This window comes from Suncus etruscus, chromosome 12 (assembly GCF_024139225.1).
Source record: "Suncus etruscus isolate mSunEtr1 chromosome 12, mSunEtr1.pri.cur, whole genome shotgun sequence".
Lineage (NCBI taxonomy): Eukaryota > Metazoa > Chordata > Mammalia > Eulipotyphla > Soricidae > Suncus > Suncus etruscus.
Window position 1 is genome coordinate 66,833,904 of NC_064859.1, and position 20,454 is coordinate 66,854,357.

The window sequence follows — 20,454 nt, forward strand, 5'->3', positions numbered from 1 at the left end:
CTACTGTCATTCTCTCTGTCACAGCCCAGGAAAAACTCTGAAGGCATTTCACATAAGTAACCAAATTTACCAGGTAAACAAGCAAATTTGAAAGTGAAACTTGTAACAGTTTCCTTCACTGAGATAGTTTTGTATGAACTAGTAACCCCTGAAACTATTGATTCTAAGATAAATGCTAATAGAATAACTTTCTGACTTGTGAAACAAAAAAATCTCTGACATGAACTGGATTATGTGAGTTACTTAGTAAAAGTTGGAATAGGACAAGAAAAGAAGAGAATTGTCAAGAACAAAGTATAATTCTGAGCATGCTTCAAGACAGCCAATTTACTATTAGGTCATGCATTCTCCAACCAGCACGTTTGGATTCTACAAATACTTTAATAATGTTCGTATCCCAAACCCAGGGCTCCTACAACATGGAGAGTGCAACCAATAGTATCTGACAATCTATGTTTTCCAATTTGTATCCCAGCATAATGTCTATAGGATAGTCCTTTCGTCACCCCAAGATCACAAAACTCCCTCTAGGCATTGCAAATAGTTATGGTCTATATCTTAAGTACTATGTCAAGGAATGCCCCCTTTTCAGGGACTGCTAATCACCATTACAAAGTGAGTGGGAGGACTAAGAGAATCCAATCTACAGAAGGGGCTCCAAGAGTTTGAAAGTTCATGCATTATGATGGCAGCCACTCTGCTCTCTAAAAGCCTCGCCTGCCTGCCTGCTGAGGTAGGAAGGAATCATGTACAGGCACTCCCAGAGGCTGAGGGTCAGGCTGCCCGGGAACTGGCTTCCCTGCAGCGTACAATGCAGGGCGCTGTGCTTACCTTCGGTGCGAGTTCCTGTTGCTATTTACATGCCCTCGCCCTGTGCAGCCTGGAGTAGGACACTTGAGAACATTTTCATGCATGGCAAGAACTTGACAAGGAGAGGCAGAGAAAACAGCCCAGCATTAAAACACAGAAATGGTCCCAATACAAGTATATGCAATCATTTTTAACAAAGGCTGGGTTAGTTTACAACAGACAGTCCTACACACGTTTGTGATGGGCATGGTCAGGAAAACACATGTAGGAAGAAAAAAGAAGGTTGTCTCGCCCTCAATCTAATTGGCATGCAAAGCAGGTGCGTGGCCAGGGAGCTGTGGAAGTCAAGTTGTTTCAAATGGAATAGGAAGGCAAGGGACACCCCCCTCTGCCCCCACGCCCCCCCAATGCTCCCATACATAAGCACCGGGTTTTGATTAGCCATGTAACAGCACGTAGATTGGTCATTAAAAAACATGTCTATGCTTTGGAAACACAGATATTATGAAGGTGTGGTGGTTATGGGTGAATAGAGAATCCCAAACCTTATTTTAAAATACAGTGAGTTAACTACAACCTTTTCAGCTCGGAATTAAGTTTTGGGTATGTATTTTATTCTTCTTAAAGTGAAATGAGCAACAAATTTAGCTGTGCAGCTAATGATGTGAAATTAGCAGGTGGGAGGCAGCAGGACAATGGTCCAGATAATGCAAAGATGCCCAGACTGCTGTCAGAAGGTATCATTTACAACCCACCCTTCTGCTAGGGAGATGGGCCTTGGCTGTTAACATAGTTTCTTCTTTGGTGATCATAAACAGATGCTCTAAGGCTCTGGATTCTGAGGGAAGATTTGTAGGGGTGGAAGTGCTGGTAGAAAGTCAGGAGAATGGACATGAAGCATTGGTCTTAGGGTACCTCTCTACATATTCCAGGAGCTCTCTACATATGCCACGTGGCAGGAAGATCTAGTGGTGATGGGGAGGTTACTTAAGTACCATGCGAATACATGGAAGAGCCATGGTAAACAAAACCCACTCAAACTGGTTCTGCAGTATAATTTCTACAGTTGTTTCTTTCTATCATATAATCTCTGCTGATGTCAATATCTCATTTAGCATGATGCTGCCACATCTTATCTCCTCACTTCAAGTTACTTGGAAATGAAGTCCATTTTGGTTTTACCTTTACCACTCTCATAGCTCCTGTTTTGTCCTCACATGTAGATGAGGCTCGTAGCTCTTAGTAGCCATCAAATACAGGCAGTTCATCTTAGGCTGTTTGTGTTTGGGGAAGGCTAGAATTACAGGAAGTATCTGAGAAGATGCATTCTTTCCCTCCTATAGTCAACTCTTCCGTCTGCCTCACATATCCTCTTTTATTTCCTGATATTTTATTCATACTCCATACAGTTTTCCTGTCCTCTCTGATTGTCTTGCTGAACCCTTCCCATGCCACAGCTATCCTCTTAAAGGAAGATACAGTTTTCCTTTTATGCCAATCATTTAAATACAGTCTTTCTGAAAGATAGCTAATATCTTTTATGCTTATCTATGGAATATAGATCTCAGACTGACCACAGGTCTCTCTCTTTGTTCCTGGATTCCTAGCTACCACCACTTGAGATCCAGTTCTGAGATGGGCTTTCTGTGCTATAGTATTAGCTCTACTCCTTTACTTCATGCATACTTCTTAGCCCTCTGCTTTATTTATAGCTTTTATTCTACACTACTGTTTTCTTATTCTTCCTTGTTAATAGCAGACTTTGAATAATAATAACTAATAATCTCTTTAGTATTTTATATTAAATTTATTTGGACCTTTGGCATCCTCCTTATTCATGGGTCCTTTTCCAATGATTGCTGTCTCCATCTGACATCTCATTTCTAACTTCTCCTTTCACTTTACTGTTTCTCTACATGGGCCCAACTCTCTCATCTTTGCTCTTCTCTGGTTCTCAGTTTATGCTTCCTTTCTTGACAATTCCATTCTATTTCTACTAGCAGTTCTCAAGGGTAGATCCAGATAAACCCTGTGTACTCAACCTTTCCAAGAGCTTATAGTGAATCTCAAATTGGCATTTTCAGGTTTTCACAGGGGAAAAACAAAAACAACAACAAGTTTTTAAAGTACGTTCCCTGGGCCCCATTTCTTTCTCTTTATCTTCCTTCCTTCCTTCTTCCTTCCTTCCTTCCTTCCTTCCTTCCTTCCTTCCTTCCTTCCTTCCTTCCTTCCTTCCTTCCTTCCTTCCTTCCTTCCTTCCTTCCTTCCTTCCTTCCTTCCTTCCTTCCTTCTCTTCTCTTCTCTTCTCTTCTCTTCTTTAGGATGCATGGTGATGCAGATCTGACTGTGCCTTGGGATTATTCCTGACTCTGTGCTCAGGGGTCATTCCTGGTGGGCTCAGAGGATCATGTTTGATGCTAGGGATCAAACCTGGGTCAGTCACATACAAGGCAAACACCATACTCTCTTCAGTTACCTGAAGCTCATTTCTAACTCACTGCATCTGTATTTGAGAAAATGATCCTTATAGCTTATGGAGATAAAAAACCTCAGCTCACCAAAAAAAAAAAATAAATTAGGGGCGGAAAGATAGCATGGAGGTAAGGCATTTGCCTTGCATGCAGAAGGTTGGTGGTTCAAATCCCAGCATCCCATATGGTTCCTGAGCCTGCCAGGAGCGATTTCTGAGCATAGAGCCAAGAGTAACCCCTTAGCGCTGCCGGGTGTGACCCCAAAAAACAAACAAACAAAAAAGAGCCCAGCTTATCTTAACCCTCCTCCTGCACAAGAAAGTTCTGCTAGTCTGTTTCTAGAATGCATCCTTAATCTGTCCTCTTCTGGCCCTCTCTTTTTTGCCTTTGTCATATACTGCTAGAACTAGAAAAGTTTTCAGAAAATGCTATAAATGTGATTTCCAGAATCGAATCAGCTAAACATTAACTCAGCAAAACCTTCATGGCTCTGAGAGGCCATCCTCTTTGAGTGACTAAGGCATGTTGCTGACCTCATCATATAATAACTCATTGTCTCTTGGGGTCATGCCCCATTCTAGAAGCTTTCAGGGGCCCATACTGTGTCTTATCCAATAGATAACTGGGGGTGGGTATGTACTATACTGTTAAACTAAATTCGACTGGACAGAAATCATGACTTGGCCAACCAGCTGCCAACAAACTTAAAGAAAAAGACATGTCTTTTATGTCTTTTATTTTTATATTTTCTTATTTTATGGTAGTATTAAGAAACACAGAGAAGTAAATATTGGGAAGGACATTCTGTGGCATCTGGAAGACTGCATAAAGTTAGTGTGGGAGAGGGTGCCACCTTTCTCATGGGCTAAGGTATGCCAAGGGATTTGATTCTGGGTCCGTATGAATGTGCCAAGGGCCACCTGTCAGACACAACTCATAGTTCTGCCATGCTTAGACTCTCCCTGCAAGAATATGAAGCCAAGAGATTTCTCAGCCAATGAAAATGAGCTGGTATTTGACTTGGGAAGTGAAACATATGTTTGAATAAAAAGAAGCTCAACCTTAAAGCATTGGGCTTGGACCTAGTGCCTCATAATTTTGGTCCTGATTGATACCTTGTTTTTAAAGAAAAAACGAGGTATAGAGAGCAGTCATGCCCAATGTCATATGCCTAGCTAGTGAGGAATGAAAAGGGGAATATCCAGCCTGGTCAGCAGACAAAGACGGGCTTGGGAGTGAGACAGAGAGGGAGAGGATTCTGAGCTCAGCTACTTACTTTGGCAAGTTGGTACCTGCTCAGATTAGTTTAAAAATTATGGAACATCCTCAATTTGCCAGGCTTTGTGCTACCCATTCCTGGAAAGAGAAGGACACATTGATCCTTGTTTTCCTCATCTGCAAACCAGGGCCCACATGCCCCTGCAGGCCTCACTGGGGATCAAATGAGTTAGTGTGTGCGGGTGTGAATCAAGCACTGAGAGTGCTCAGGAAACAGAAGCTGCTGAGGTCAGACCATGCTGTCTTTCTGCTCATGTAACACACGGGCATAACCTTGCACTCGAATTCGTTCCTGTTCACAAAGCTTCCACTGGTGCACAAGCAGTTCCAAAAATGTGAGTCTCATATTTTTAACAGCCAGTTGAGAGAAGCTGGTGTCATAAATGCTTCTGAAAAATATTTCGCTGAAAATGTTCAACTAAAACTCACTTTTTCTACCTCAGCTGCTCTTCTGAACTTTTCTTGGTCCTGACAGGTTTCCTTCTCAGTATTCCATATAACCCATTTTAAGGGGTCCCTTCTCAAATGATCTGCCACCTGATCAGCTGATCATCCTGTCATATCTCAAGTCATGACATGTTCTACACTAGTCACTGTCACAGGTTAGGAAGTGAATCCTCATCAAAACTTAAGCTCAAAAGCATAAGGTTTTAAAATACAAAAAGTGAGATCAGACGATGTACTTTTCATTTTCCAGCCTACTCTGTTGGGGTAACAAATATTAATTATATTTAAATAGAAGGCATATTTTATGGGATGAGATAAAGGGAAAATATGTACACAATTATTAAAGCTAGCTGCTTTTATTTAAGTATATCACCCCTGCACCTAACTACTTAAAAAATTTTTGGAGAGATTAAAACTCACCCAATTTTACCTCCTTACTTGTGATTTGTACTATTCTGGGACAATGTTGGGACAGCATTGACATAAAAGTATATTTACAAGTAATATGCAATAAAATAGAAGTACAATTATCATCTCAGAGATATCTAGAAGTCCAGATTGTTGGGCATAAAACATCTTAAGGTGTTTTTGTGTGGGGTGGGGGTGGTGGTAGTGGTGATCAGAGTGAGTTTAGTACTAGAAGGGAAATCTTAGAGCCTAAGTCAATTCTTTACTTGATGAACAGAGAAGGAAGGAAATAAGCTGCCTGCAGTCACAGTGCAAGTTGGAAATGCAGTTAAGGATTATCATTCAGGCCTGTCTGCTGGGAGCCCTGCTACAAGATCGCCTGTGGTGAGTAGCTATGCTAGGACTGAGCTAGCAGACAAACGCTACTCAGGAAACACTGTGTGCCTGAGCTGGCAGTCTAGGTTCTATGGGCATGACTGGGCCCACTGATCCTAGGTGGGCTGCACATCAAGATCTGTAGGGACCTATTCAAGTAAGGTTGCACTGAACTGTAAGATGGAAATGACAAAAGGCAAGAGGGATGATGGAAACAGATTTACAGGTGTGTGTGTGTGCTCCCAAAGGCATGGGTGACACACGAACTTACTTTCTGGAGGGACCCTATCTTTGTGCGGGCATCCAGACAAGCTGCGATGATGCGGGTAAAGCCCAGTTACGTGGCCAGTTCCATCACACCCCGGGGTTGGACACTTGCTCTCTTTCTTTTCTGTTCTCGAGGGATCTAAAAGCGACAACAGGTGTCAAGAGAATGAACTTTTTTTAAAAAAATACCAATTGAAGACAAATGTGATATTTAACAATCTGAGAGACCTTGCTACATCAAGAAACAAAGCAGGTGTCGGGAACAGGCCGTGACATCAGACTTTTGCATACTTCTTTGGTTAGGGGGAATTTTTATTTTTTTATACCTGAAACAATGTGATTATGAATCATGAGCTAGTTTACTTTCTATACTAGAGGAAGAAAACACTAGCCCTACCTTAACTCTTGATTAATTATTTTCCCGTGTGTTACATGATAAGCTGTGTTGCTCAAAGAAATCAAAGTAAATAATGATGGAACAGTGGCCTTCTTAGAGAACAATCTGCACCATGATCATTCAGCAAATTGCTCCATTAGCCTCAACCAGAGAACATAATGCCATCAACACTAGAGGTGGAATTTCTTTCTTACGGAGTGCTCTAATGGTCTATGCTCTTAGTGGCAAAATTTTGCTGGTATTGAAATTTATTCTCTTGCAACACTGTTCCACAGTATACTAATTCAGCACTTTTCTGAAAATAAGCTGATCTCTCAGAAGGCACTGTAAGCAAATGGCCAAAATGGTGGCAATCCCACCTGACAGAGGTGATAGGCAATCAAAAATGTTTCAGAAGCTGCTGGAGCAACTGTTTGTTTAGATTTCTTCATCTGTACTCGAACCAGAGGAAGGGTCTTATAATGCTGTGCATGCATAACAAAATTAAAAAGTAATGGTCTTAAATGGCCCTTTGGCTCTCTGTAATACCAGTCCGGGGAGGAGCAGAGCAGACATTTGGTCCAGATGCCAGAAATGCAATGATATGACTAAAAAATTATTTCTCTACTCGAAGTTGACTGTAGTTCATACACGTGCACAAAAATACCCCAAAAAACTAAACAAAAAAAAATAACCAAAAAACAAAAAACTCCAGGAAATATTTCTAAGATCAAGCTCTGACAAAATAGTAATACTCAGACCAAAGTGCATGGAAAAACTATTTTCAAAGCCAGTTTCTGAAAATTAGTTACACAGATCATCACTTGAGACTGACATGACTTGGTTCAGGGAATACAAGTTAACACTTCCTTAGAACTTGAATCTTTTTAGATGTTGAGTTTTTTTTTTTTTATTCAAGGCCAATTATCAGCACTAGAAAACATTTTATTTTGGTTAAGCAACCACATTTTATATTAGTAAATGTCCTGCTTAAATTTTTATTATTAATAGAGACATTTTTTCTGAATTTATGTTTATTTAGAATAGCGTAAGGGAACTATCCCAGGAACAACTGCCATTGTGTTCTTATCAGTACTTCTTGGTCATAGTCTCTGAAAACAAATTGAAAATCATGTTGTTGATACTTCCATTTCTAAATACCTTCTTGGAGTTTTTCTTGCACATGCAATCTAAAAATCTAACAGCATATTGTCTTATGAGTAATTTCATCACTCTGAGTGGTTTAATTCAATCAATGTAAACATAAAATAACAAGAGTACAGTAACAGTTCCAAAAGAAAACACTGATTATTTAAAATAATAAATTAGATATAGTCTTGATTAGATACAGGAGACTTTTACAAGACACTAAAGTAAATAAAGCTGTTATTACTTATTAAATGACTTTTTCAGCAGGACACTAAAACATTTCTTATTAATTATATATTTTTTTTAAATTTTAAAAGTGGCCAGAATTTAATTACACATATGTATTAAAACAATGTGGTTCAGAACCAAGTCCTGTTTTAGTAGACAACAAGGGTATAATCTCCTCTCGATGTATGAATCCCACGATGGTGGGCCCTTACTTCTCTGCCATTGTTTTCTTAAATTTTGGAGACCCCACTTCATTTCAAAAGCAAATGTGCGAGCAGACATAAAGCAACTGAAGAAATACACAAAACAACAATTCAACAGAAAACCATTGCAACCACATCTAAAAAAATAAACCACATCTAAAAAAATAAAGTTGTGCTTCCTACTCTCCCTGCTTTCCAAATAGATGCTGGAAAAGAAGGAAAATGAAGAGATATCACCAAGAATGTTTTTGCTTTAGTTTATGCTTTTTGAAAACATTGCTCACTTGCATTTAAATAATTTTAAAGAGATTGTGCATGAGTACTCTCTCCACTTTAATGAAATACCAGAGAAGCTGAAGAGAGAGGCGATAAATTTACTAAATTTGCTATAGAACAATCCACTACCATGTTGATAAAATATCCTATCTCTTGCCCTTTTAAAATAAGAGTGGTGTGTGTGTGTGTGTGTGTGTGTGTGTGTGTGTGTGTGTGTGTGTTGTTCTTTCTACTGCTTTGTTACCCACTTCATTTATTTAGTCAGAATATAACTACAGACATCTTGAAAAGAAACTTGGGAACAATGTGAAACATGAAGATAAAAAAGCAGAAACTAACTTTGATTAGAGAATGAAGTTCTAGAAAAAATAATTAGGAAATGGTAAAAGCCAATGCATTCCAACTCACTTAGAAGCTCCAAATCCACAAAATAGCCCCAATTTTCAGAGAAAACGTGTATTTTTTCTGCTTATTCCTACTCTACCCTCATTCATTTAAGAAAAAAAACCCCAAAAAAAACAAAAAAACAAAAACAAAAAAGCAAAGCAAAGCAAACAACAACCAGAGCAAAAGAAAATGAGTTAAGACCTTCAGAAGGTAGTAGGGTTACAGGGGACCACAGAAACCAAAGATGCCACAGCAACACAGAATCTGCAAAGCCAAATGAGCCCTTTTCCATTGTTGCATTTCTCAATGCCAAGATTATATTATAAAATGATATCACTTCACAGAATTCTAGAACATAAGCTTTCCATGTAATTGTTAACTGAGCAATCCAGGAAGACCAATCATCCTAAAAATGTTTCAATCTTATATAATTCTAGAAAACCCATCTGAAAATTTTTTACAAAAACAACAAAGTTAAAACATGTATTCTATGTTAACTCTAATACACTGAAAGTGAGCCTAAAATTTCAATAAATTAAACTGCTGTCTGTAGGAAAAGCAACCCCTTGCTGGAGTGACTGCCCATTATAAGGCTCTAGACAACCCTCTGAAAGGACTCCAGCAAGAATCTAGTGAGTAGCTAAGTTAATGTCTGATTGAGATTTGGCTTCACTGATGTCCTATTTACCTACATTATAGACATACACACATTGAGAGGAGAATACACACTTTTGTCTCAACAAAAAAAAAAATGTAGGTTTTCTGATCATTTGACATTTATACAACTGTTTTTTAAACCAAAATTCTAACCTCATCATTAGATACATAATAAGACAACTTGATTTTTATAATAAACTGAATAAAACAAAAACAGCACATTTTCCCCCAGAGGTTGTGAGGGGACAACTAATAAGGAAGGATTTTATTCTTAAAATGGCTTCTTATTCAAAAACAGTCTTTTAATAGAGAGATCTACAACAAGTTTTTATATAAAATTAAGTGATAAACCACCTAATATTGTAAGTAGATACAACCCTGATTGCAAGAGCAAAGCCAATCACTCATGTTAGAAATAGATAACTATATTAGCTAATTTACCATAGATATGTGATTTGATACATACAAATACGTGATCATATATTCCACATATAAAACCTAGTGAAAACTACCAACTTGGTAATTTTTTGTTCATACAGAACCATGGCTGTTTCCACAGAGAAATGGAATCAGTGAAAGGAATGAATATACTAACAAAATTAGTATTGATCTCAGCTCAGGATATACCATGCCTTGCATAGCAAATGGATCCCATTACTTACTATCTTAAGATAATTAATGTGCAGTCACTGCCCTTGTCTTATGTTATTGGTCATTCTGTTACTGTTCAATTTCTATCAGGGATGTTTTCAATGGGGGAGGTTTCATCAATAACTGTCATTTGATGATAATTTTATAAATCACGATGCCACCTACCCAATCCAATTTATAGAAGGCATGCTTCACTCCTGATTGACTAATTGTTACATAACCCTTGCCACTCAGGATAGACAGTGGTTCACTTAGAAAAGCTCAGGTTGAGCCAATATTTTTATCATATGTTTTTGTTGCTCTAATCTTATTATTCCAAGACATACATTTCCCACTAAAAGATGATTCACCTGCTCTGATAATATGACATAGAAATGCTTTGTTGTACTTCCCAGTCAAATATTTTATTTGCTGTTCAGTCACATAGCACACAATATATTCTCGAATTAACTCTAAGAAATCTGCATTAGAGGCCTAGGTCTGTGTATTATGTACTTTCACTGGCGACTACAATCAATATCTTTTACTTAGCTCATGTTTTCATGAGGCAACTTACGTTAGGTAGAAATATTACCTTTACCATAGTATGGCTTTTTGACATGGCTGTCACTGGATTTAGGCTTTCTCTCATCCCCAGGGAGTTGTCTTGGAGATTGCTCCTCATAGGACCTCATAGTGTCCCGCCTGCCAGCTTCCATTGCCATTTTCTCCCTCATGGCCTTTGCTCTCTCAGTTTCCAAAGCAATGGCTTTCTCAAGCAGGGTTAAATTCCCCTTGGTCATGTCAAAAACTTCCTCAGACCTGTCTGAGTTCACAGAAGTGGTATCATCATCTCTTTCGTGATACCCATCCTCCTTTGCACAGCTGGAGAAAGTTCTAGATCTGGGACTCAATTGCTCCTCCAGCCTCATCAGGTTCATCATATCTGAATAGTTTCTGTCCGGTGTCCTTCCTGGGAAGTCATCCTCTTGCCTGCCATGCTGGCGGATGTTCATGTTCTGCTGCTGGCTCCTCTCCTGCGGGTTGGTCTCACTCAATTTCCTCGCTAGGTCAAAGCACTGGTTCCTCAAGCACTCCAGGCTGCTCAGGCACACCTCCTCGTCACTCTCCTCCACCATCTTCTCCATGAGCCCATTGTTCATGGGCTTCCCTAACATGACATAATTCATGTTCCTGTTGTCTTGCTGAGACATGGAGTCAGCATAACTTCTGTCATTCATGTTTTCTGTGAGCACCACACCGTGTCCTTGTGCTAACAATTTGAGGGAGTCCACTGTTTCTCTCACCACATCACTGTCTAGGTCTAGACTCAACTCACTCTTTCGACCCAAGTTTTCATTTTTGTCACTGTCATCTTCCAGACTATTGGAGGTATTGCTGTTCATTTCTGACTCAGTCCGGGCCCTGTAGGCTGCATCCTCAGCGATCTTGCCAAGATTGAGCAGCGACTTGGCCACCAGCTCATCGTAGTTGTCATATTCATCATTATTGTTGTCATCTTTCTCTGGGTCTTGCATGATTCGAGTACTGTGACAATTCATTTGATGATCTTCTGCAAAGAAAATAAAAAAAAAGAACAAAAAAGAAAAGAAAAGAAGAAAAAAATGGCTAGAACTTGAAGTTTAGTGGCAACAGCAAGGATAGCAAGTCAACTGCATATCAAACCAGTTTATTGCCCATTAGGACCTCAAGTCCCACTTGTGGATCTGTGGACAGGATTGGCATAAAAAAAAAGTGACTATAATAAAAGAAGGAGGTTATTTAAAAAAATAAATCCACAACTACTAACTTCTTTATTCAATCTTAGAATAGAACTATATATCTGGCAAATATAATAGTAAAGTCTTAATTTTTCGTGACTTCTAAGTTTTAAGAATCTTATTTTTTTATTGGCTTTATTTGTTTATAGCCCAACCAGATGCATTGTAATTATATTCGTCATATTACTAGGCTTTCTAAGAGTTCATGAACTTTGCTTGTTGCCAACTCTCAAACAGATGTTCACAGCAATTGCTTTTAAATTGTTTATTTTCACAGTGATGCTTAGGCAACAAGGAAGAAAGCCTGAGGTTCTTGAGGAATCATGCAGGGAAGCCCCCTATATCAGAGTTCTATATCAGAAGCACATGTTTGGGCTGGAGTAAAAGTTATTTTGAATTTTGTACCTTAGAGACAATTTATCAGGAGACATACTGAAGCAACAGGAATGCTAAAGCAAGAGTTCAGGAACTAAATTTGATTAACTGTGATTCTATATTTGTATCTCAGCAGCTGTGAGAAAGTGAGAGGTAAAGTACACCAATATCTAAAAAACCAGGTTTAGATGAGTTAGTGCAAGCAAATACAGACAATACAGATGATAATCCAACACAAGCAATGTTATATATATCCACCTCACAGTATTGGGAAAATGTAAATGAACTGGTTGAAATGAGTAAATAATGTGAAATATCGTTATTTAGGACAATGCAATTGAAAAAGACCATGTTAAACATGTCCTAATCCCCCTCTGTTTCATCTGTAGTGTACCTGTTTAACTAGTTGTGCTCCACATTATTCTTTACCATGTTACATAACTCATAACAGCTACAACATACATATGATAAGAAATGTATTTGCCAAATGTATTCTCCCCCCAACAAGACTGATTTGGTTAATTGCATACCATTGTCACATATGTTCTTTGTTCCTGTGAGTCAAAAGCTTGAGTGAAAAATCATGTTCAGAAGTTATTAGAGCCAAAAAAATGAGGTATTTTGATTAGTAGAAAATAGCTGTTGACTAAGCATCAAGTCTTATTCTGTCTGCCCAGGTACTTGCTTTAAGGATTTCATACTGTCCCTTCAAAAAAAGATTTTGTTGCAAATTAGGGTTTGGATATCAACATATCAATAAAAACGCAACATCTTTGTTAATTCACACATCAAATCAGCCTGTGTAAAAACAATCTAACATATATTTAAAGACATCATCCATAAATTTTGCCAAAGATTAGACAGAGAACAATGTTTAATTTGTGACATATATTTTTCTCTGTTCTGAATAATACCTGCAGGGGCTGGGAAGGTGGTGCAAGAGGTAAGGTGTCTGCTTTGCAAGTGCTAGCAAAGGACAAACAGCGGTTCAATCCCCCGGCGTCCCATATGATCCCCCCAAGCCAGGGGCGATTTCTGAGCGCATAGCCAGGAGTAATCCCTGACCGTCAAACGGGTGTGGTCCAAAAACCAAAAAAAAAAAAAAAAAAAAGAGGGTGTCTGAATAATACCTGCAAATCATTTTATATAATGATTTAGGCAATGATAAAAGGACAGCAAAGAAAAGAGAACCAAGTCTGTGAAATCAATCAGAACTTTTGTGGAAGTGTTCACCTAAAAGAAACCCCTCACCATTTGGCCTACATTTTTAAGAACTGAAGAAAATCTTGTTCTAATACAATTTTGAAAACACAGAAGACATATTCTCCTCTCAATATACATACTTTAGTGTTTATATTTGTGAACTGTGATTAGAGATGCGACATCCAAAAATGTGAACTATTCTTTCTGTGCACACTGACTGGACATTTTGATAGCCAGAACCATGGTACCAACCATCAGATATATTTAATAATTATCGTTTGAAAACAAGAAAATGTAAAAATATTTTGAAAGTTGAGCCAGAGGTTCAGATTAAAGTTAAGGTTTAATATTTTTATTATTTTCTCTTTACAATCTCTATGTAATATGACTTATCATCTGAAAGACATAGAGTATAGAAAATATTTCAAAAATATGAATTAGAACAGATATTTAGAGTCTCCTTGTTCCTAAAACCACTATCAAGTTTATACTTGGGGTGTGACTCTAAGAAATTGTATTTTCCCACCTACTGCCTATGGATATGCTTTTCTTACTTCCCCACATTCTTCTTTGTGGCATTGTCTTTCATTCATTTACCTCAAATAGGAAATGACTTTGGCTCTAATTTCCGAGCCTCCCAAAGTTCCTCAGTCCTGCTGCAATACGCAGGCAAGGAACATGTCTTGCATTTGTGATAATCAGATAACCGGAAACTTAATCTCATCTCTGTAAAACTTATAAATTACCTTCATCTTAAGGAGATTAAAACAAAGTGGAACAAGCACCTTCACACAATTTCATAACACATGGATGAGAAAAGATGAGAACAAGCTGAGAAAAAATTTCTTCGCATCTGAAAACCAAGAAGGTGTAGGCTGTCTTCAGTGTACCTTCCAGTTTGGGGTTCTAATAAAGAGCACAGCAAGAGCAGATTTGCACACAGATTTAAGAATTATACAGGAATGAAAATAAAGTAGAAATTACATAACCAAAACCAGGGTCAACCCTGTGTTGCTTCCTAATTGTGTGATACTAGTGATCATAAACTGACTCTGAGATTTGCTGAGTGAAGACCCCAAATGGAGAAAGTGCTTTGAAGATATGATAGCCAGATTTATGGAGGCATTACAAGGACAGATGTCTAGGACATCAACCTATTTGTAGTAATTTGAGTGCAAGCAAGGAAAAATGTATTAGCCTATGACTACCCATTAGGTTACTGAATGCTGAACTCTTTGTCTTGGTGACCCATGTTGAACTCATTCAAAACTGAGAGATCTGTAGCTGAGAATGAGAATGCCTAGGGTAAGATAACAAAGTAGAGTACTTTAGAGTATAACAGAATTTCTCAGTTACTTGTAAACTTCTCAAGTTACTTGTAAAGCACATGCAAAATAAAGTCAGCTCTCAGTCATGGGCCTACTAGATGAAAACAATTAATCCATTAACAGCAAGTTCAAAATATCTACTCTTTATCAGCCTCATTCAATTTATAATCCTTTAAAGTTAACTTTTTAGATTTCACCTCTGTTTTTTTTTAATTTTCAGGCTATATACCCTTTGATGCTTGTGCTGAGGTTAAAAGTTAAAAAAAAATAGAGGGGTCGGGAAGGTGGCGCTAGAGGTAAGGTGTCTGCCTTGCAAGCGCTAGCGTAGGATGGACCACTGTTCGATGCCCCGGCATCCCATATGGTCCCCCCAAGCCAGGGGCGATTTCTGAGCGCATAGCCAGGAGTAATCCCTGAGTGTCAAACGGGTGTGGCCTAAAAACCAAAAAAAAAAAAAAAAGTTAAAAAAATAGAGAGACAGAATCATGATGGAAGAGTTCCAGTAATTACCTGCATCTGTCAGGGATTGACTATGTGGTACCAATAGTCCATACATTGGATATACCAGCATAAGTGTTCAGGAGTATATATGCCAAGTTTTTTTTTTTTTTATGTTATGGGTATTCTATCAGTCAGGGAGAACAAAACAAAGCAAAATAATTTGCCAGAAAATTAAAGCACAGGTTTATAGTCTGAAGAAAAGATTATAAAGAGGCCTGAAACCTGATTGAAGCATCATTTTTAGTTCTTTTTATAGTTTCTACTTAAAATATTTTTTTTGGGGAACAGCATGGTGACAGTCAAGGAAACGTATCATCTGAGTGGATGTCGACCAGGTGTTCACCATTGGAGTGAACTCAGGGAATTTTCTTAACTAGATAGAAATTAGAGATGTTCTGATTTAGCCACTTGCTAAGGAGGAAACTGGGCCTGGGAAGAAGAGCTGTTGGGGGGGGCTTAGCCCACATGCCTTTCAGGCAAGTGAGATGCCCTATCTTTTGTACTATCACTCCAAACCCAAATACTGTAATTTTTCAATTTATTTTGGGTTAGATGGTCGTAGAAAATTTATGCTCAAGAGTTAGAAATCCTAAACAATTTCTTTAAAACTGTTGCCTCCTATGATGTTTCCATTCTACCTTCATGACCAGAGTCTGTCACATGATGCACAAACATTGCTGTCTGTCCCAGATTTATAGATGCAACTTGACTGGATGCTCAGTTACAGCCTCACATGCAGGGAACATACCTGCTCTTCCTTAATTGTAGTTTCTCTTTTCTTAGCCTCAGAATGTTAGTTCTTGAGATTTTGTTTGACAGGACGATTTACTTTTTTAGCAGCAGCCTTGGAAAGTTGTGTAGGACTTGTTAGCCCAGGTAGATCCTGACATTTACCAGGGTGCTAAATGATAGAATTTTGGCTTTGTTCTGATGGAAGACAGAAATTAAAAATATATGACACTGGTAATTAAGAGGGAACTGGATTTAATGAGTATGTAGGTTTGAGTAGGTGAAAGCTTGAGTAGGCAGAACTGTAGGAGGGTAGGAAATCAGTAGTCATGAAGTCAAGCAGAGGAAAGAAGGGAAAAGACCCTATCATGACAACAATTGTGTAGAATTTGCATAGTCCAAAGACTAAGAAAGCTAAACAAGTATATTTCTTCTCATTTGAAAAATAATGCCAGAATTTTTCAGAGTGAGTGAAGCCACCCCACACTAAGATGCTGGAAGAATGAGAGGTGGGTGTCAGTAACCTCAGTTACAATTGGGTAGGGGAATTTTCTGTTTGTTCACTTAAGAAGGTAGTGATTGCTAAAAAATTTCCAGAGAGGTTCTGGATAATGTATTGTCTGAAAAGGGAGCAATAGGCCAAGTAAGTTTAGGAATATCTAGCCTAAACTCTATTTGAGATTCAATGCAATCAAACTTTCTCTGAGTTAGGAGTAATGGTTGTTACCTGTTTGGGTGCTGCTTAGTACAATAGCCTACTGCTGGATGGTGAAGGCACCCTGGTGTAATCACACTCTCTTTCTATGATCATTCAAGCTTAGGCATCTCTCAAGTCTTTCTCACCTCTCCCTACCACAATGAGATAACTCCATATCCATGTCTTCTAGCTCAACAGGAATGAGAGGACTGAAAATAAGAGGAGAAAACTGGACTAGATCTGTTTGTGTGTGTGTGTGTGTGTGTGTGTGTGTGTGTGTGCGCGCACACGCACAGAATTAGCTCTTGTGTTGATTAATTCCATTGTACTTTCAATGATGTGCCTCATTTCTAGTTTCATGGAGAACTTTCAGACTGTGCTTTTCCAGAGACTGTTTCAACAGTGATTTCTAGACTAGTAGAGGTAAAAGTAGCCTTCTCAGATCCTTCTGAGCATGAGTATCAGAAAGATGTCCACTAAATTCAGGTTTAATCTCACCATTTTTTTTATGACCATGGATTATCAGTGCTGGAAAGAACTGTAGGGACAGGGCAGTCGAAACTCTTTCAATACATTTGAGTAAGTTCAGACATGTGAAGCATGTCTGGGGCAGTGATCAGGCCAGTATTGTTGCCTGGGTCTCTTCCTTTGCATGAATATCTTTAAATTTTAGTTTAGAATATTTTGAAGACTGTAAAATGATATGTTCTTAGTGGTAATTTATTGAAGAAATAAGATTTAAATTAAGAAGTCATTTCTTGGGGGGCCTGGAAAATAATTCAAAGGGCTGGAAATTATACCTTGTGTGCAACAAAGCCAGAGTTCAATGCCTGGCATTGCATGTTCCCTACCTCTCACTGAGCATCACTGGCCCTGTTAGGCCCCACCATCATTGGGCTAAGAATTATCAAACTGCTAGAACTGAAACACCCAACAGACCCGCAAGACAGGGGCCAAGGGCCAATGGGAGCAGCCCTGAATTCTACTAATGAGATCCCACTCATCTACCTCTATCCAAATAAAGGGGAATTAATTTCTCATGCATTCTGACCAGGAACCATGAGAGGATGCTTGAAAGAGCAGGCAGGCATCCCTCTCTTCTTTCAAAGCAAAGAGCTTTGTAGTTTAAGAGAGACACAGAATTATAGCAGCAAGTACTGAATTCTAAAGATCCATAAACGAGCTTCTCAACGTTTCTCATTGGAGGTGCCTGTTCCTAGTGTCCTTGATTCTTTAGCTTGAATTGTAAGATAGACTGGGGTTATCTTAGGGCTGCTAGAAGCTGCTGCCCTACTTTCAGTGGTCCCCATGAAGAGTCTCTTTTCTCATAGTTGCAGACACAATCTGACTCTGTTTTGACTATTTTTGGTTTATTGGTTTTCTTCTCTTTCTTTCAAACAATATGGAACTTTTTTTTTATCATAACCATCTCATTGTAGCTTAGAAGTTTCTGGTACTGGTTACACATGTAAGCAGAATTGCTGTGAGAGAAGAGCCCACCAGCAGCTGATGCTGGTGAAGAAGAAGGAGGAGGCCCTGAAGCACAGGCACCACCAACAAATTATACTCAAAGCACTGAGAATGCAGAAAGGATGGGGGTCCTGAATTTTGATTTTAAAATAAACAAAATAGGTCTGGAGTGCAGCGTTAGGGCATTTGCCTTACATGCAGTTGACCCAGGACGGACCTTAGTTCTACCTCTGGGGTCCATGTGGTCCCCTAAGTCAGGAGCGATTTCTGAGTGCACAGTCAGGAGTAACTCCTGAGTGTCACCGGGTGTGACCCCAAAACAAAAACAAAACAAAAAAATAATTAAAATTGATCTTAAAGACTTTTTAAGTAGAGCTGAAGGTGTGACTTCATGATGCAGAATGTACTGCACATGTGTGAAGTCCTAGATCTCTCAAACACTGGAAAAAATGTCAGTGAAGAGGCTAGAGAGATAATTCAAAGGACAATTGAGTATATGCTTTACATTGATTAACAGTATCATATATTCTCTAATATGGCAAGGTTGATCCTTGGTAGATTCTAGCACTGCTAATGATGGACTTTAAAGTGTAATGTTCACACTGGCAGGCCAAGAAGAGCTAAGAATGATCTCTTCATACCCAAACACTACTGGGGAGTGCCTTCCTCTATAATATATTTTCTTAAAGTGAATTATGGATATTTGGGTTGGGATTTACTCGTTGATGGTTAAAAAGAAATGGACAACCAATTGGAATTGTTTTCAATTAGGAACAGTGTCAGGGAAAATCTCCCTGCCTTAGATGAGTAGAGTTGATGTGGGCCCTTGGGTTTGCTTACTCTGTCTGAAAGATATGACCATAATGTGGGATTGCACAGCTGCACACTCAGTTTGTCCTGCTGGTGCTAAGAAAATACCTTTCAAGGTCTAGGAGTCATTCCCTGGGAAAGAGCAACTGTGATGATGAGGATCGGTGCACAGTGACTATCATACTGACATTCTCCTCCCTGCTTGCTCTTCCTCACCTCAATGCTCCTGTGACATGAAGGGCTGAGAATCTGTCTGTGGGTGTAAAAAATCAGGACAAGCCCCTGGAGAAATGTGCACTGATATCAGACTGCAACTGGCACACAAACAGGGAGAGGAAGTCCTGTAAATGTGTGATAGTAATCTTGTCTGCTGGATCTTTGGTCTCTGTCATATGTCGTATAGCATAGATTTTGTTCTAAGGTGGCATTGATTGCTGGATACTCTATAACATGGATAAAGTTTTGCTGAATGACATGCAATCACCCAATTGATTTTACCTGCCCCTTTCCCCTGAATTGTCTATTTCTGGTTTTCAGTCTCATCTTCATAAAAATCAGGACATTCAAGTGCTCCATATATTTATTTGATGAAAGAACCAGCTGACTGGACTCAGATTTGCTCTGTGCCTCTGCACCTGCTGCCCTTTCAGTTCTGTCTTTGTAAATCAGTCAGTTACACAGAACAGAAGCCAATGTTTCCATGATTCCCAGCAGGTATTCATGGTGTCTTGCCCTCTCAAGAAGGCATAGCCCATCCCCAGCCCCCCTTAGAGAAACAAGAAGTCTTCACTTCAGTCACATACATATGAAATGCTTACTGGCCTCAAAGTCTTCCTAATATGCAAGAAAAGCACACAGGCTTGACCTTTCCTTTACTCCCTCAGCATCTATAATGTAAACAGACCATGATCTAGTGGAGCAACATTGGTTTGGGATTGGGATGATCCACCACAGCTGCTCAAATTTCTGTAGCATCTTTCTCACATGAATGATTGCATACAGGAAATGGAAGCATGCCAACTTCTGCCATGCTTTGATTCACTTGTGTCAGGTATGGATATTTCAAGGAATCTTTCCCAATAGAAAAATGTAAACAGTTTATAGAAGAGAATGCATGAAGAACTGTTTGATCAGGTTGATGGTAAAAGGCATCTGGGTCAGAATGTTGCAGGTGTTCCTAGGACATGTGGCCAGGAAATCTTCTATGTACTTAGTTAATAATTAGTCATGAGCCCTAAAGTAGAACAACGAAGCAAGTAGCCAGTGTCTTTAAGTCCATTTCACATTTCATAAGAAAGACAGAAATAAACAAATATGAACTATTCTCTTAAATAGTGAGCTTTTCAATGAGGAATAATGTAGCAACAGAGAATAGAAAACAACCAGAGGGAGCATCATGCTATGTCGATGAGCATATAAGAGCTATTTGCAAGTGATATTTGGGTAGATACTTGAAGAAGGGAAGAAATACTAACAAGGATTGGAAATCCAGGTGGGAGTCTGGAATCTGTTTTTCAAGGACCCTGTTTTGGGATGGTGCTCATAGGTTGCAGGATTAGCAGGGATGGAGATGAGTTGGCTAGACAGGACAATGTACA

General features: G+C 39.0%; 1 protein-coding gene across 11 annotated transcripts in view; it reads right to left on the reverse strand.

Annotated features, from left to right (window-relative positions):
- The window catches only part of MYT1L (myelin transcription factor 1 like), a 476,191-nt gene that overhangs the window by 110,350 nt on the left and 345,387 nt on the right, over nt 1–20,454 (reverse strand). For 5 of the 11 annotated variants that reach the window (XM_049784897.1, XM_049784892.1, XM_049784887.1 and 2 more), the window contains exons 10-12: nt 10,564–11,535; nt 6,061–6,195; nt 832–922 (exon numbers count right to left, since the gene is read on the reverse strand). In XM_049784897.1, the coding sequence (XP_049640854.1) occupies nt 832–922; nt 6,061–6,195; nt 10,564–11,535 (1,198 nt within the window). Of the gene's footprint in view, nt 1–831; nt 923–6,060; nt 6,196–10,557; nt 11,536–20,454 lie in introns of all 11 variants that reach the window. The other 6 variants (XM_049784888.1, XM_049784890.1, XM_049784894.1 and 3 more) reach the window with 2 other exon arrangements.